The sequence below is a fragment of the Eulemur rufifrons genome, chromosome 7 (assembly GCF_041146395.1).
Source record: "Eulemur rufifrons isolate Redbay chromosome 7, OSU_ERuf_1, whole genome shotgun sequence".
Taxonomy (NCBI): Eukaryota; Metazoa; Chordata; class Mammalia; order Primates; family Lemuridae; genus Eulemur; species Eulemur rufifrons.
In genome coordinates, this window is record NC_090989.1 from 283,124,254 (window position 1) to 283,140,968 (window position 16,715).

At 56.4% G+C, this 16,715-nt stretch overlaps 1 protein-coding gene across 1 annotated transcript; it reads left to right on the plus strand.

The window, feature by feature from the left end:
* Positions 1-3,775: 3,775 nt before the first annotated feature.
* Positions 3,776-11,277, plus strand: CEL (carboxyl ester lipase). Its single transcript, XM_069472173.1, has 11 exons — positions 3,776-3,841; positions 5,789-5,939; positions 6,039-6,161; positions 6,433-6,630; positions 7,219-7,349; positions 7,500-7,607; positions 7,763-7,880; positions 8,983-9,169; positions 9,379-9,582; positions 10,464-10,661; positions 10,929-11,277. The coding sequence occupies exons 1-11, from the start codon at positions 3,776-3,778 to the stop codon at positions 11,275-11,277; spliced, it is 1,833 nt and encodes a 610-aa protein (XP_069328274.1).
* Positions 11,278-16,715: the final 5,438 nt, after the last annotated feature.

Here is a 16,715-nt window from a genome sequence, read left to right on the forward strand (position 1 = left end):
TAGGAAATATGTATTTTTTTTTACAAAGAGAAAAATAAGTTATGAATCTATACAGATATTTTCCAATTAAAATCTTGATTCCTGGCGACACCATCATAACTGCTTACTTCCTTTTTCCGATAACAGACGTGCTGGTTTCAAAATATAAGATATTATAATAAGTCATATAATGATTACATTTAAAGTATATGGCTTTAAATAACAAATTATAAATCATATAAGTAATATGTGATAAAGTAATAAGGCCACTAAGGATGGTTTGGGACTGCTTTGCGCTTTCTCCCATCCAAGTACTAGCCAGGCCCGACCGACCCTGTTACCTTCCACAGTCAGACGGGATCGGGCAGTCAGCGTAGCATGGCTGTAGGCTGCTCTGCTCTTTCTCCTTAGGGTAAATCCTGCTACAGTTACACAATTGTGCTTCTAAGTAGTCACTTAAGTGACTTTTCTCTGTGTGGTTAGGCCATTTACTGACACTCAGTTAGGTCCCTTACAACTTTTAAGTGGATGTTTCTTTGCCTGAAAACAAAGTTGAAGTGTTCCTTTTAGAGCATCTTGTAAACAATTGGAAATGTAGGCGGTAATATTTGTTGTGCCAAGACCTCATCCATAGTTTCCCTGTGAGAAGATACCAGGGAAATGGAAATTCAGAGAGGTGACAGGCCCAGGCCACGCAGCTGGAAGTGGCAGTGGCAGGTTGGACCTGTGTTGGATTTGCGGTTCTGCTTTGTGTGACGTCCACACACCTGCACTTGCCCTCACAGGAAAACTCTCCTTTTTTTTTAAGCCCCCCAAAACAATTTTTTTAAAAAAATTATCTGCCTGAGCTCTATGTGATGTTTTATCACTTACATCAATCTAAAACTTTGATACTTCCAGCAAGTCTGGACTTTCAGCTTAAGTTTGTCCACTGAGTCACCACAGGGCAGTGGGTGTGCAACGACCACACGCTGCCCCTAGTTCTGCTCGAGTTCCCTGCCCAGCCTCTGTGAGAACTAAGGAGTCAGAGAAGAGCCCGGGCTGTGGCGTAGCAGGTCCCACACGGTCCACCCCAGGGCAGGGGCCGGGGCACGCAGGGGCGGGCTCCCAGGGCTCCCGGGAGGTCCTGAGACCTCACACGTTAGCCAAATCTTTTTTGGTTGAAATCAGTGCCCCAGAAAGTCAGTTCTCAAAAGCAGGATCCACTAATGGACACATTGGACAAATGTATCCAGGAAGCCAGCTGGTGACTTCTGTTATTGGACGGACAACGTTAGTCTCTTTGGGGTATCTGCGAGGACAGTCATTCGGTCCTCAGTGTTCATTGATCATTTCCTCTGTGCAGGACCATGTGGGCCCCTTGTTAAATAAACTAATAGCCGCCCCATACTGTTAAAATGTGGGCCTCAGTGGTGCCGGAACACTTGGACAGCCACACAACAGAATGGATCTAGACACAGAGCTTGTACCCGTTATAAAAATTAACTCAAAATGGATCACAGACCTAAATGTAAAACACAAAACTGTATCTTCTAACTCACAGAAGATAACATGAGAGAAAATCCATACATATGCCCTTGGATTCGGCGATGACTTTTTAGACACAACACCAAAGGCACTGTCCATGAAAGAATTGATAAGCTGCCCTCCATTAAAATTAAAGATTCTGTTCTGCCAAAGACACTATCAAGAGAATGAAAAGACATGTCACAGACTGGGAGAAACATTAGCAAAAGACACCTGATAAAGGGCTGTTATCCAAAATATACAGAGAAGTCTTAGAACTCAACAATAAGAAAACCCAATTACAAAATGGGTCAAAGACCTTAACAGACACCACACCAAAGAAATACACAAATAACCATATAAGAAGATACCCTAAGCGTATGTCGTCAGGGAAATGCAAATTAAAGCATTGAGATGCTACTGCACACATAAGAATGCCCAAAATCCAGAGAACCGACAGCACCAACTGCTGGTGAGGAAGTGGAGCAACCGGAACTCTCATTCATTGCTGTTGGGGATAAAAAATGGTACAGCCACTTTGGAAGACAGTTTGGCAGCTTCTTAAAAAGTAAAACATACTCCTACTATATGATCCAGCAATCACTCTCCTTAGTATTTACCCGAAGGAGTTGAAAACTTACGTCCACACAAATACATGTTTACAGCAGCTCTTTTTTTTTTTCTTTTTCTTTCTTTTTTTTCTGAGAGACAGGGTCTTGCTCTGTTGCCCAGGCTAGAGTGCAGTGGCCCAATCCCAGCACTCTGGGAGGCTGAGGCAGGAGGACTGCTTGGGGCCAGGAGTTTGAAATCAGCCTGAGCAACATAATGGTGAGACCCTGTCTCTAAAAAACAAAAACAAAGCAAAAAGTAGACCTCCTTTTCTCTTCCCCCTGCCCCCAACCCTCTCCCCAACCTTCCTTGTCTCTCCCGTTTCTCCTCAGCCACTATACACAAGGCTGCAATGACTGTCCCTGAGCACAAAAGTTCCTCCACCCACCCCCAGTTCAGAACTACTTCCTTTATTAAGGACAGGTTCTCAGAATTAAACTGGGCAAAAGGTGGGTGTAAATGCATTTCCTCCTGGGCCGTAGCCACGAGTCCACACCTGCAGGGCCCCTTCTCCCTCCCACCCCTCCCCACCCCTCCCCAGCCCTCTCTGCCCAGTAACCCCAGAGAAGGCGCTGGCAGACCGAGGCACAGCGGTGGATCTGTAGGTCAGTGCGGCCCTGGCCGGCACCTAAGGGGTGGCGTGGGCGGGGCTGTGGAGGGTGTGGGAAGCACAGGCTCCAGGTTGGGACAGGGCTGCCAGGGCCTGGCCAGAGGGGCCATTGACTGGGAGTGCTGCCACCGCCCACATCACAGAAAAGCGCAGTGGGCAGGGCCACCCCGAGTGTCTTCAGTGAGAGGTGACCTCAGATGCTCTGAGCTTCTTAAAGGCACCATCTTAAGACTGTTCATGGTGGTCTTTCACTTTTCTCAAACTTTTCTGGTCACCAGGGTAACCCACGTTCACAGAAAACATTAGTGGCCTCCTCAGTTATGACCTGAGACCTCTGCGCTCACTTTTCCCTCTCTCCCTCCCTTCCTCCCTCCCCCTCTGCCTCCTTCCCTCCCTGTCTCTGTCTCTCTCTGCCCATGTGTGCCCCAGGGCCTTTGCGTGTGCCCCAGGGCCTTTGCTTGGGCCCTTTCTTTCCTCAGGGAAGCCCTTAAGGCTGGGCTAGAGCCCCCTTGCCACCACCGCCACCTCCAAGTCTACCCAGAGCCTCCTGTCCACCCCCCGCCCCGGGACTCATCACGCCGGATGGTGACATCTCCCCCACACCCTTCCATCGGGATTGCAGGGGGCCCTGGCTGAAAGCTCATGGAGATAACAGTCGCCAACCACGCTGGTGCCCAGTAAGCAGCTACGGCCCTCTCTGTCCCAGAAGTCACATGCCCCGTCCCCTGTGAACTCGCTCTGCTGAGCTGGGGACAGGCAGGGCCCAGAGAGGAAGCATGCCCGTTTCTCTGAGGGTCACACCGAGCCCTTGTAAATGAGCCAAGCCCAGCCAGGCCCCGGCCTTGCAGCCCCCCACCCCCCGTGCCACCTGCCTCTGCTCCCAGGTGGGCAGCAACCTGCACAGGTGCACCGTGGGCACCAGGGCGCCCGGGAGCAGCCGGCCCTGGGCCATCCCTGCACGGATGTGTGTTTGTGTGTGTCCCAGAGCACATGCACATGCATGTGACCTTGGCTCCGGCTCCATAAATACCCCAGGCCCGCAGGGAGGGCGCCCGGAGGCAGACCCACACCATGGCACACCTGCAGCTGCTTGTCTTGGGCCTCACCTGCTGCTGGGCGGTGGCGAGCACCGCGAAGGTAAGCGAGAGCCCGGCAGAGGGGCGGGGGTCCCTGTCTCTCCCCCCACGGGACCAGGTCTGGTCACTGTGGGGACAGGGCCTGGAGGAGGGAAGACAGACGGAGTCACGGGCCCGAGAAGGAGAACCCACACCAATCCCACCAGCGGTTCCTGCGTGCGTTCCCTTTCGTGGTAGCGCCCAGTTGAACTTGAATTTCAGTTAAACCACCAATAATTTTTGGCGTGCGTACGTTCCACACAATATTTAGAACCTACTTATACTAAAAAACGATTCACTGTTGATCTGAAATCCAAATGTAACCAGGCCCCTTGGAGTTTTATTTGCTGAAGCTGGCGATTCTACCAGTAGCCACAAGCCCTCCCTGTCCCAGAAGTCACATGCCCAGCCCCCTGTGAGCTCCCTCTGCTCAGCACCCGCCGAGGTCAATGTCCCCATTTTACAGACGAGCAGTTTGCCCAGCGTCACACAGCCACCACTTCCTGTTCCTGAACGGGAACCTGAGACCTCGCTGACCCCAACCCAGGGCTCTGGCTCCCAGCGCTCCTTGGTTTCGTGTTCCTCCCTCGAGGGGGTCGACCCCCACCTACCCTGCGCCTGGGTCCCTCCAGAGTGAGAGCCAGGAGGCCACACGAGCTCCCCTGGGGCGCCTATAAGTCTGTGCTTCCGCGATGTCCCCGCCCCCAGCAGGGCTCCCACAGGGGACCCCGGCCCTCACCACGCTGTTCTCCCACCTGCTGTCTCTCGGGCCCTGGGGCCCCTCTGCCCAGCCAGGCTCTGCCCTCTGCCCCTCCTGCCCCTGGGACCTGCCCCTCAAACCTGGAGCTTGAGGCACTGGCCCTGGGCTCTTGCCACCGAGGGGAGGCCCCTCTCCTCGGACGAATTATTTCTGGGGTGCCGCCCACCTCCATCACACAGAGACACTTCTGAGAGGTGACTTCCCTGTCCCCAAGGGCTGACCTGGCCCTCCGCCCCTTTGGGGGATGGGGGCGGGAACAAAGGTTCCGATGTTTTGTGGTGTTGCCCGAGGCGCCTGCAGGTGTCCCTTCTGGCTGCTTCCTGGCGGCAGTTCCAGCTGTCCCACTCTCCCACCCCAGCATGGCAGGGGGCCCCCAGTCTAGGACCCCGGCTGGGCCCGGGGGTGTGGGGCTGCCCTGTGCTACCCACCTGGAGCTTGGCACAGGTGAGAGGCAGGCAGCAGCAATCTGCCCCCACCATGAGCTGCCCAGGCGAGCAGAGCTGCTCCCCCACTTACCAGGGACACACAGAGGTGGCACTGGGACAGACAGCTGCTTCCCAGCACGGTGACTTGCAGCAGGAGAGCGTCTGAGGCTCCGTTCCCCCAGGGACAGTGGGCGGAGGCGTGCCAGCCTCCAGGCCCCTCGTGGGGTCGGGTGCCTTGGCACACAGTGGCAGTGCTGGTGGCCGGGTGGGGGGACCCCAGCGAGGTGTTTCCACACAGGGCGCACAGGGACTTGGGCATCGGGCCGCCGACTCCATGCCCAGCCAGCTGGGCTCCCTGTGGGCAAACAGGGAAGGGGAAAGAAAGAAGGGCGCTCGGGAAGCTCACGGCTGGGTTGAAATGCCCAGTGCACAGTGAGCCGGCGGCGGGACAGGCCTCCCATCTGATGCAAACAGGCCACAAGGGAGACACTGTTGTCACTCGTCTTACAGCTGGGGAAACTAAGGCTCAATGTCACAGTTAGGCAGCCAGAGCCAGAGCCCAAGTCTCCACCCCCTCTCGGAAGGCTTCCCGGGTAGGAACACTAGTATTGACGGAGCAGACACCCCCCGGGGGGCGGGGCCAGCAAGCCGCTCCTCAGGCAAGTGGCAGGGGGTCCTGCCTTGGCCTCAGGTGCGGATTTGTCCCCTCTGAGGCCTGTGCGGGTCACTCCCTCTGGATTCAGGCCAACCAGGCCTGAGCCAGCCTCACCCTTCTCACTCCCAGCTGGGCGTCGTGTACACGGAAGGAGGCTTCGTGGAAGGTGTCAACAAGAAGCTTGGCCTCTTGGGTGACTCTGTCGACATCTTCAAGGGCATCCCCTTCGCTGCCCCCACCAAGGCCCTGGAGAACCCCCAGCCGCACCCCGGCTGGCAAGGTGGGAGCGGGCGGGTGCTGGGCCTGCCCCGAGCTGAGGGTGGAGCTGGGGGTGGTGCGGTGGGCACGGCCTCACTCCAGCCCCGCCCACCACCCGCAGGGACCCTGAAGGCCAAGGAATTCAAGAAGCGATGCCTGCAGGCCACCATCACCCAGGACAACACTTACGGGGATGAAGACTGCCTCTACCTCAACATCTGGGTCCCCCAGGGCAGGAAGGAAGGTCTGGCTCTCCCACTTCGCATGGGAACCCCCCAGGCAGCCAGAGCCCAGCCCTGCTCCTGGCTGTGTCTCCGGCCAGCGAGGCTGAACCTGTCTGAAATCCTCAGAGATGGGAGGGGCTCCCACTGGCGGTCCCCCAGCTCAAGCAGGGCAGCACCCCAAGTTTCCCTCCCCAACCCCAGCCACAGGCCCGGGGGGGGGTGGGGTGCACCTGCTGCTCAGGAGAGGGCTGGACAAGTTGTCGGGGGTCACCACCCACTCCCCTCTCTCAGTCTCCCGGGACCTCCCCGTTATGGTCTGGATCTACGGAGGCGCCTTCCTCATGGGGGCTGGCCATGGGGCCAACTTCCTCAATAACTACCTGTATGATGGGGAGGAGATCGCCACGCGTGGCAACGTCATCGTGGTCACCTTCAACTACCGCGTTGGCCCCCTCGGCTTCCTCAGCACTGGGGACGCCAACCTGCCAGGTGTGTGAGAACCTTGGCCTTGGGGCGGGGGGGGGGGGCAGCAGGTGTCAAGACCCCGAGAGTGCCAAGCCCAGCAGGGGGACACTCCTCAGCGCCGGGCCCCAAACAACTCCTGACAGTCCCACAGAAAGGCCCAGAAGCCGGAGATGAGTCTTGAGACACTGCAGCCCCCCAGCAGCTGTGGAATCAGAGGGGCCGCGGGACAGACAGGCAGCGGACGGACTGAGGCTCAGAGAGAGGCCAGGCGGGCAGGGTCAGTGAGAGACAGAAAATGACATGCTGAGGCAAGAGACACAGCAGACACAGACACCACAGGGTGCAGACAACAGGAGGGACAGCGGCAGGGAGGGGACACTCGGGAGCCTGGCCTCCTGCTCCCTGCCCTGCCCCGACCCCCACCCCCTGCACACCCTGGGGACCTGCCATCCAGCACCCTGGGCTCTCCCGGGGGGGTCCACGCTGTTGAGGACCTTTCCACCCCTCCCACACCTGCCGCGGGCAGGCCCCTGGGCTGCTCCTCTCTAGCCGCCCATCCCCCGCCATGGTGAGGCCCGGATGAAGGCCCTGCCCCCGCTGCACTGCCCCCAGGTAACTATGGCCTTCGGGATCAGCACATGGCCATCGCCTGGGTGAAGAGGAACATCGCAGCCTTCGGGGGGGACCCCAACAGCATCACCCTCTTTGGGGAGTCGGCTGGAGGCGCCAGCGTCTCTCTGCAGGTCTGGGGACCCCTTGAAGGACAGCCTACCCCGGGGTTTGAGGGGAAGCTGGGGGGTGGGGCTGAAGCTCAGCTGTTGGGGTGTCCTCGGCCGAGCCCAGGGTGGGCAGGGTGGGCTTAGCCTTGGTGACGGGACTTCTGGGTGTTGCAGACCCTGTCCCCCTACAACAAGGGCCTCATCCAGCGAGCCATCAGTCAGAGCGGTGTGGCGCTGAGCCCCTGGGTCATCCAGAAGAATCCACTCTTCTGGGCCACGAAGGTAAGTGGCAGAGGGTGGGAGGGTGGGCAGGGCTCGCTGCGGATGGGCCAGGGGCTCCCTAGCTTCCATTCGCTGCCCTGCACCCCTCCTGGCCCCACATCGCCCTCTGCCTGAGCACCGGCCTCACCTACCTGCCTGCCTTGCCCCGCCCCCAGATTGCTGAGAAGGTGGGCTGCCCCGTGGACAATACCACCAGGATGGCCAAGTGCCTGAAGCTGACCGACCCCCGAGCCGTGACTCTGGCCTATAAGATGCCCCTGACAGACATGGACTGTGAGTGGGCACTGCCGGGCGGTGTGTGGGGTCTCGAGGTTCAGGGAGGGCACTGTCACCCACCGCTGGCCTCCCCAGGTAGCTGCTGCCAGCCCCCTGACAGGCCTCAGTGGCTGCAGCCGTAAGTGGGGGGCATTCTCTCTTCCTATCCTCCCTGAGTCACGTGCGCCTCCCTTTGGGGAGCTGATAAGCGCTTGGACCCCGCTCCACCAACCATGCACATGTGTGCAGCAAACAGCAAAGAATTCGGGGAGATTCACAGACCCCAGACCCAGAGCCTGCGTGCTACCCAGCCATTCATTCATTCAGTCCGCAAACATTCACCGCACACCTGCGGCAGCGTTTGGCCCTTCCGGCTCCACTGTTCTGTACCCGGGAAGGCTGGGGGCGGTCTGCAGACGCCTGAGTGTCGGCCTCATCGGCTGGCGGGCGCCAGTTCTCTCCTGCTCGTCCATCTAAGGCGAAGGGCAGCGCAGGCCGCCACCTGCATTACCGGCAACCGGCCCGTGTGCGCTCGGCAAGACGCACAGCCGCAGTTCAGCCCACTGGGAGAAGACTGGGCTGTGCCTAAGGGCAGCCGGCGCACCCCCGCCCCGAGCAGCCAGCTGCCTGGTCCTCCAGGGCCCGTCCAGGGCAGAGGAGGGCAGTGCAGGCCTCGCACAGTTTCCGCTACCGACTGGAGCCAGCCCTGAGAGAGGGCGCCTCCCTCCCTGTTAGTTCCCTCAATGCCGTCTGGGTCTTCCTCCTTCCTGACGTCAGTCCAGTGAGAAGAGAGGGAGGACAGAGAGGGTGACACTGAAGCCAGAAGAAAGACCTGGCTCCTAGACCAGTGGCTCTCCCCCTGGGGGCTTGGGGCAAAGTCTGGAGATGTTGGTCATCACAGACTGGGGAGAGGGTGCTCCTGGCAGCGAGCGGGTCAAGGCCAGGTTCGCTGCTCGGGACGCCCCGCAGCAGGATCATCCTGCCTGAATGTGCGCAGCGCCCAGGCCGGGAAACGCTGGTCTAGGTCAGAGAAGGGAGGGGTCTCCACCCACCGCCCAACAGGCCACGGGGAGGGTCAGGTGGACACTGGGAGGTGAGGAACCTGCTGGCTCTGCCCCAGACCCCGTGCTGCACTATCTGGGCTTCACCCCTGTCATCGACGGAGACTTCATCCCCGACGACCCTGTCAACCTGTACGCCAACGCCGCCGACATTGACTACATAGCGGGCACCAACAACATGGACGGCCACATCTTTGCCGGCATCGACATGCCAGTCATCAACAAGAACAACAAGGATGTCACGGAGTGAGCAGGGGGTGCAGGACCCAGGGCAATGCATGCTGGAGGGCTGCTGGGAAGGACTCGGCCTGGGGGCCAGCCTGGAGGCGGCAGGCATTAGCGGGGATGGGGGTGGGGAGGTTGGGATTGAGGAGGTTCACACAGGCTGGTGGGGGCGGGGCAGACACCTTCCCACTGGAACAGAGGGAGTGTCAGTGCCCACTTGGTCCCTGCAGTGAGTCCTTCTACAAGCTGGTCAGCGGGCTCACCATCACCAAGGGGCTCACAGGTGCCAAGTCTGCCTTTGATGTCTACACTGAGCCCTGGGCCCAGGACTCGTCCCAGGAGACCAAGAAGAAAACCGTGGTGGACCTTGAGACCGATATCCTCTTCCTGGTGCCCACGAAGATTGCCCTGGCCCAGCACAGTGCCAACGCCAAGTGAGGACCCGGGCAGGGGGCGGCGCCCTGGGGGCCGCCTGGGTTGCTGCAGCTTCTTGCTGTGGCCTCGCCATGGGCAGCTCACGGGGGGCCGGGTTGCCTGGGAATGTGGTGCTCTTACCTGCGCCTGCACGATCCACTTTGCTGAGTCCTTGCAAGACCCAGGAGGGCCTCTCTTCTCCTGCCACCCTCCCCCCACGCTCTGCCCTGCCTGGCTCTGCACCCTCAGTCCTTCCCGCCGGAGTTCTCCAGTCTGCCTTCCACTTCTCACGCTGTGTAGACGGAGAGAACACTGGATGACGGCCTCTGCTCTTTGACTCTTACGGGCCTCCCCTTTGGCAACTTACAAAGTAATTTAAGCCCATAACCCACATTAAAGACCTCCATATAATAATGCCAATTAAAATAAAAAATAAGTAAGGAACACTTAAAAGATAGGAAGTTAAAATTATACCTAGAAGTCTAGGATGAAAGCTTTGCAGCAACTAAGCAAATAAATTTAGCTCTGAGCTTCCTGTCAGTTGAGGTCAAAAGGGAAACAGCTGAGGGCATATACCTTGTGCAATCAATTGAAGAATGCAAATTCACTTGGAGAGAAAAATGTCCTTCTTGATACTGAATTATAGGTGGAAGATGCCTCAGAACATTTTATAGAGGTGAGGTGTAAATACATTCGAAATCGTAGGACCCACAAATGCAAAAATTTGGCCCGAAGCTTTCTCTTCCCCAGGTGAGAGAATCCCAGTCTCCCCGTGAGTCTGTGGGAGTTCCCCAGACCCTCCCCTGCCCCGCCACGTGCTCCCTACAGGGTCCCTCTCTGAGCTGGGCAGCCCCAGGTGAGCACCCTGCCTACCTCGGTGGGTCTCTCCCTGCCCCTCCAGGAGCGCCAAGACCTACACCTACCTGTTTTCCCATCCCTCTCGGATGCCTGTCTACCCCAACTGGGTGGGGGCCGACCACGCCGATGACATCCAGTACGTCTTCGGGAAGCCCTTTGCCACCCCTCTGGGCTACCGGCCCCAAGACAGGACTGTCTCCAAGGCCATGATTGCCTACTGGACCAACTTTGCCAGAACTGGGTAAGGCGTGGGGTCGAGCCCAGGGCCAAGGGCCTCCTGCCACCGGGCCCTGAGGCCTGGGTTCCAGTCCCTGTTCCCTCGCTTGCCAGCTGCGAGACTTTGCACAGGTCCCTTAGCCTCCCTGAGCCTCGGGGTCCCTGTCTGCCTGTGAGGATGAGAGCTACACCTGAGCCCCATCCTAGCGAGGGGCCGTGGTGCCCCGTGTCAGCTCAGAGGGGGCAGAGCTGGGCTGGAAGCGTGGGTCTCCAGCCTCTCCTCACTCTGCAGGGACCCCAACACGGGCTACTCGGCTGTGCCCACGCACTGGGAACCCTACACCACGGAAAACGGAAACTACCTGGAGATCACCAAGAAGATGGATGGCAGCTCCATGAAGCAGCACCTGAGGACCAGCTACCTGCGGTACTGGACCCTCACCTACCAGGCGCTGCCCACAGTGGCTGGCAATGGGGCCACCCCCGTGCCCCCCACGGGTGACTCTGAGGCCACCCCTGTCCCCCCAACTGGTGACTCCGAGGCCACCCCTGCACCACCCACAGGTGACTCTGAGGTCACCGCCGTCCCCCCCACTGGTGACTCCGTGGGGGCTCAGATGCCCACACTCATTGGCTTCTAGTATCCCAAGAGCCTTGGCCCCAAGAGGCCACAGGGTGGGACCCCAGGGACCCTCCTCCCCTCCTGGGCTCTTCCTCAATAAACCTCATCTCTGTCCGTCTGGCGTCTTTCTTTGCTCCGAAGACGGAGCTGCAGGGACGAGGGGCCCTCAGTCGTCCTCACTGCCGGGCCCAAGCGTCACCCCATCAGCTCCATCAACCCCCAAGCTCCAGGAAGCAGAGAGCACTACCGGAGTCTGAGAGAGGGGGAGGCAGGTTCAGAGAAGTTCAGGGGCAGAGCCAGGACTGGGATCCCAGCACCGTCACTTCAAAGCCTGAAGGGACCTGTGCCCAGGCTGCTGGCTGCCCCCAAACGGTGGGCAGGGCGGGGGGCGCAGTCGGAGGGAGAGCGGAGCTCTGGTGGGCAGTGGCCCCTCTGACCGGTGGAGTCCAGCCACGCCCGGGTCCTCTGGGGTGCAGGGAGTGGCGCCTGTGTTCCGGCTGGGGTCTGGGGACCCAGCTGGGAAGAGAGACAGAGTCCACTCCTCCAGCTGGATCCGAGTAGACACAGAATAACGCGTCATGCCAGGTCAGGGACACAGGACGCCCAGGGTGCAGGGCGCTGGGTCCTAGGCCCCTGCTGGGCAGTGGACCCCTGGCAGAGTTGGTGTGGCAGAGGTCAGAGTCAGGGTTGTTGCCAGACTGCACCAGCCTGACCTCACCGGGTCCTGTGGGGTGGGCACTATGAACAGCCCATTCTAGACATTTATGGATATTTGCAGAGAGATGAGGCCCTGAGAGGGGGTCACATTCTCAAGGTCACCCAGAGCAAGGATTCAAACCCAGGTCTGTGACTCCAAAGCCCCTGCTCAGAGCAACATCCGGGGCCTCTTCCCCCCTCCTTACTCACCTTCTAAACGGCCTCTGTGGGGTGGGGCACCCAGAGATGAGGGAAGATTCCAGAGTCCTGAGTAGCTCAACCTGGGCTGTGTGGTGGGGACAGCAGCACCCAGAGGGCCAGGGGGCCACGCTCTCTGCCCTCCCCAGCAGAGCGGAACCGGGCCAGACCCTGTGCCCCAAGGAGCAGGGGATGCCCTGGCCGGCCTGTGACCACTTTGGCCGTCCCGGGCTTCCTGGTTTGGCCGAGGGGTCTCAGGTGTGAAGAGGGGGCTCCCTGCCAAAGACTGAGCCACGGCCTCCCTGCAGCGGGGCCCTCTCCTGTGACTGTCCCTGTTCTCCTGGGCAATGGAACCCCAAGGATGCCATAACATGTCCCTTCCTCTGCTGCACTGGGACCCGCAAGGCTTATAAAGTGTTTCCGTCTGCTGGGGCCGCTCTCAGGAGCCTCCCAGCGCTGCGGGAGAAACCCGGGTTCCCTTCCCGGCCCTGGGCCAGCCCTGGGAACAGGCATTCTCCGTGCTGGGGGAAAGCACAGCCGTACATACCTGCCATTCAGAAAGTCACGTCCCTGGATGGCTGGGCGGCGTCAGCAGAGATGGGCTGTAGGTGTCCAAGTGCGTGCTCAGCCTCTGCCTGAGACCCAAAAGATCCTGCTGTGGTTAGAACATACCCCGCCCAACACTCCTGTTGAACTTCACCTCCCAACTCGGCAGTGTGGAGAGGTGGGGCCTTTAGGAGGGGACGGGATGGCGAGGGCTCTGCCCACGAATGGATGAACCCGCTCTTGGATTAACGCACTGATGGGCCAATGGAGTCACGGGCTGTCTTGGGAGGGAACTGGTGGCTCTAGCAGAGGAGGAGAGGCCTGAGCTAGCACACCGGCACACTCAGCCCCCCGACACAGGGTCCCCTATGACGCTGCAGGGAGTCCCCAGCAGCAAGAAGGCCCTCACCAGATGTGGCCCCCCGACCCTGGACTTCTCCACCTCCACGACTGTAAGAAATAAATTCATTTTCTTTACAAATTACCCAGTTTCAGGTGTGTTCTGCTATGAGCAACAGAAAATGGACTAAAACAGCCTCCCTGGCAGAGGTGAGCCCTATTGCGTGTCTGGGTGACACCTGCAGCCCTCAGGGGAGAGGGGACAGCTCACAATCGCCCTGCAATCCACCGGGCTCTTGCCTTTACAGACCGTGTCCAGGGGACGAAGTCGGGAGGACTCACAGGAGAGGCTGGAGGCTGTCTGGGCTCCGGCCAGCCAGGCGCTGACCCTGGAGCTCTCCGTCCCGGGCAGCCCGGAGGGGCACTGGGTGAACTCGGGGAGTGGGTGTTTGCCACCCAGGCAGGACGCGCCTCAGCACTTTGCTGGCAAGGCTGTGGCCTTGTGTGCCTGTGGACCGTCACTCTTGGTGGCCTCCTCCTCTGGCCCCATGCTGCTCTAACTCCCCACTGAGACACAACCAAAGCCCAGGCTGTGGGCAGAGAACACACTCACCCCAGGGGCTGCAAGCTCCAGGGGCTCGGGGCCCAGCTGCCCTTCTAGGACAAGTTGGTACCAACACGCCCCGTAAGCTGGTGATCTCCCGAGACAGGGGACCTCAGACCCACACAGCCCCAGGCTTCACCATGGCCGTCAAGGGGGATTGAGGGGGTCTTATGCCGGCAGGACTCCGCACCCTTATCCCAGCAAACCAGCACTCACCGGCATTCATGAGGCCCTAGCCAGGGTAAGGGGCCACGATGCGCCCAGCAGAGGGGTTGGGGGACTTTGGCGGCACTTCTGGGTGAAATCAATCACACAAAGGGTTGCGGGGATGCTGGAAGTCCCGGTTCACAGGTGGCAGGATCGCCGACGGAATGAGACCCACTTAGCCTTAAACGCTGCGTCACACGTCTTTCCCCAGACACAGGGCAAGCAGGAAGAGGAGGTATGGGGTCGGGAGCAAGGGTTCTCGGATTCCAGCCTAAGGGGCAGAGTCCTGCCTCTCCACGGGCCAATCCGCCTCCTCTGGCCTTTTCCTCTTCACCCTGTACGTTTATCTGTTTATAATTTCCCTTAGTGCTGACTGAGTGTCAGAGTTTGAGCTCAAAATCTGCCAAGCCCCTCATAAAAGAAACCCCAGCAAGACTAGCAGAAAATGTTCCTCTTCCTCCAAAGCTGCAGAAAGGCGGCCACCAACCCAGGTCAGGAAACGGTCCTTGCAAATGTTATTTTTAAAAAATTGTGGTAAAATATATAACTTATGCTAATTTAACTATTTTTAAGAGTAGAATTAAGTGGCATTAATTCCATTCACTGTTGTGCAACCATCACCATTGTCTATTTCCAAAACTTTTTCATCACCTCAAACTCTGTACCCATTAAACTATACCTCATTTTTGTGGCCGTTGGTAACCTCTAGTCTATTTTGTTTCCATGAATTTTCCTGTTCAAGATGTTTCTTATAAGCGGAATTAAACATTGTCGCATGTTGTAGCATGTATCAGCACACCATGCCTTTTCATGGCTGAATAATATTCCATTGTATATTGTGGCATGCAACAGTGCGTGGTATTCTCATAACCCTTTTTATTTGTGCAATTGGTAGAAATGTTCTCACTTTCATTTCAAATTTTAGTAATGAGTCTGTTTTTTCTTAGTTTGGCTAGAGGTTTGTCAGTTTTGTTGATCATTTCCAAGAACACACTTTTGTTTTGCTGATTTTCTCTATTGCTTTCTGTTCCCTATGTTGCTTATCTCTGCTATCATCTTTATTACTTCCTTCCTTCAGTTAGCTTTGGGTTCAGTTTGCTCTTTTTCTAGTTCCTTAAGTTGTACAGTTAGGTTGTCGATTTGAGATCTTTCTGCTTTTTTAACGCAGGTGTTTGCAGCTACAAATCTCCCAGACTGCTCTTGATTTCACTGTATGCAGGTAAGTTTTCATATGTTGTGCTTTTGTTTTCATTTTCTCAAGGTATCTTCTAATTTCCCCTGTGACTTCTTTTCTGACCCACTGGTTAAGAGTGTGTTAATTTCCCCATATTCATGAGTATTACAGTTTCCTTCTGCTGTTGATTTGATTTCATCCCATTGTAGTTGGAAAAATACAACTTACTATGATTTCAATCTTTTAAAATTTAGTAAGACTTGTTTTATGGCTGGGCATGGTGGCTCATGCCTGTAATCCTAGCACTCTGGGAGGCTGAGATGGGAGAATCACTTCAGGTCAGGAGTTCAAGACCAGCCTAAGCAAGAGTGAGAGCCTGTCTCTGCTAAAAATAGAAAAATTAGCCGGGCGTGGTGGCGCATGCCTGTAGTCCCAGCTACTCGGGAGGCTGAGGCAGGAGGATTGCTTGAGTCCAGGAGTTTGAGGTTGCTGTGAGCTAGGCTGATGCCACGGCACTCTAGCCCGGGCAACAGAGCAAGACTCTGTCTCAAAAAAAAAAGATTTTCTCTCTTTTGACAATGTGACTCTAATGCATTTCATCATGTCTCTTTGAGTTTATCCTGTTTGAAATTCATTGAGCTTCTTGGATATGTAGATTTATGTTTTTCATCAAATTTGGAAAGTTTTTGACCATTATTTCTTCAAATAATCTCTCTGCCCTTCTCCTCCTCTGAACTCTCATTAAGTGAACGCTGATGCATTTGATGGTGTCCGCAGGAACCACTGGCTCTGGTCATTTTTTTCACCCTTTTTTCTTTCTGCTCCTCAGACGGAATAATTTCAACTGCCTTATCTTCAAGTGCACTGATTCTTCTGCGTGTTCCTATCTGGTGAACTTCTCTAGTAAATTTTTCATTTGTTGTTATACTTTTCAGCTTCAAATTTTCTGGTTGGTTTTTTTTTTTTTTTTTTTTTTGGCAGAGTCTCACTCTGTTGCCCAGGCTAGAGTGCTGTGGCACCAGCCTAGCTCACAGCAACCTCAAACTCCTGGGCTTAAACGATCCTACTGCCTCAGCCTCCCGAGTAGCTGGGACTACAGGCATGCACCACCATGCCTGGATAGTTTTTTGTATATATTTTTTGTTGCCCGGTTAATTTCTTTCTATTTTTTAGTAGAGATGGGGTCTCGCTCTTGCTCAGACTGGTCTCGAACTCCTGACCTTGAGTGATCCTCCCGCTTTGGCCTCCCAGAGTAGTTACTTTTTTAAAATAATTTCCATTTCTTTATTGCATTACTCATTTGCTCATACATCATTCTGGTTTTCTTTGGTTCCATGGTTTTCTTTAGCTCATTGAGCACATTTAAGAAAGATGATTTAATGTCTTTAACTAGTAATCTTAATGTCTGGGCTTCCTCAGAGATAGTTTCTGTCAAATCTTTTTATTCCTGTGAATGAGCAAACTTTACTGTTTCTTTGTATGCTTTGTCATTTTTTGAGAACCAAACATTGGGCATTACAATGTGGTAACTCTGGAAATCAGGCCTCTCCTCGGGAACCGCCTGTGTTGCTTGTAGAAGGGTACAGTCTCCTGTCCCCACGGTGACTTTTCCAAACCGCTTTTGCTCAGCTTGTATTTGTATTCCTTGTCGTGTGTAGTCACTGAAGTCTCTGTTCCGTTGTCTCTGTTGTCA

Excerpts from the sequence above, each read along its gene's own strand:
- CEL (XM_069472173.1), top strand. The coding sequence starts at position 3,776 with ATGGCACACCTGCAGCTGCTTGTCTTGGGCCTCACCTGCTGCTGGGCG. Across the intron at positions 5,940-6,038 it reads GCCGCACCCCGGCTGGCAAG|GGACCCTGAAGGCCAAGGAA; the intron begins GTGGGAGCGGGC and ends CACCACCCGCAG. Across the intron at positions 7,608-7,762 it reads CACTCTTCTGGGCCACGAAG|ATTGCTGAGAAGGTGGGCTG; the intron begins GTAAGTGGCAGA and ends CCCCGCCCCCAG.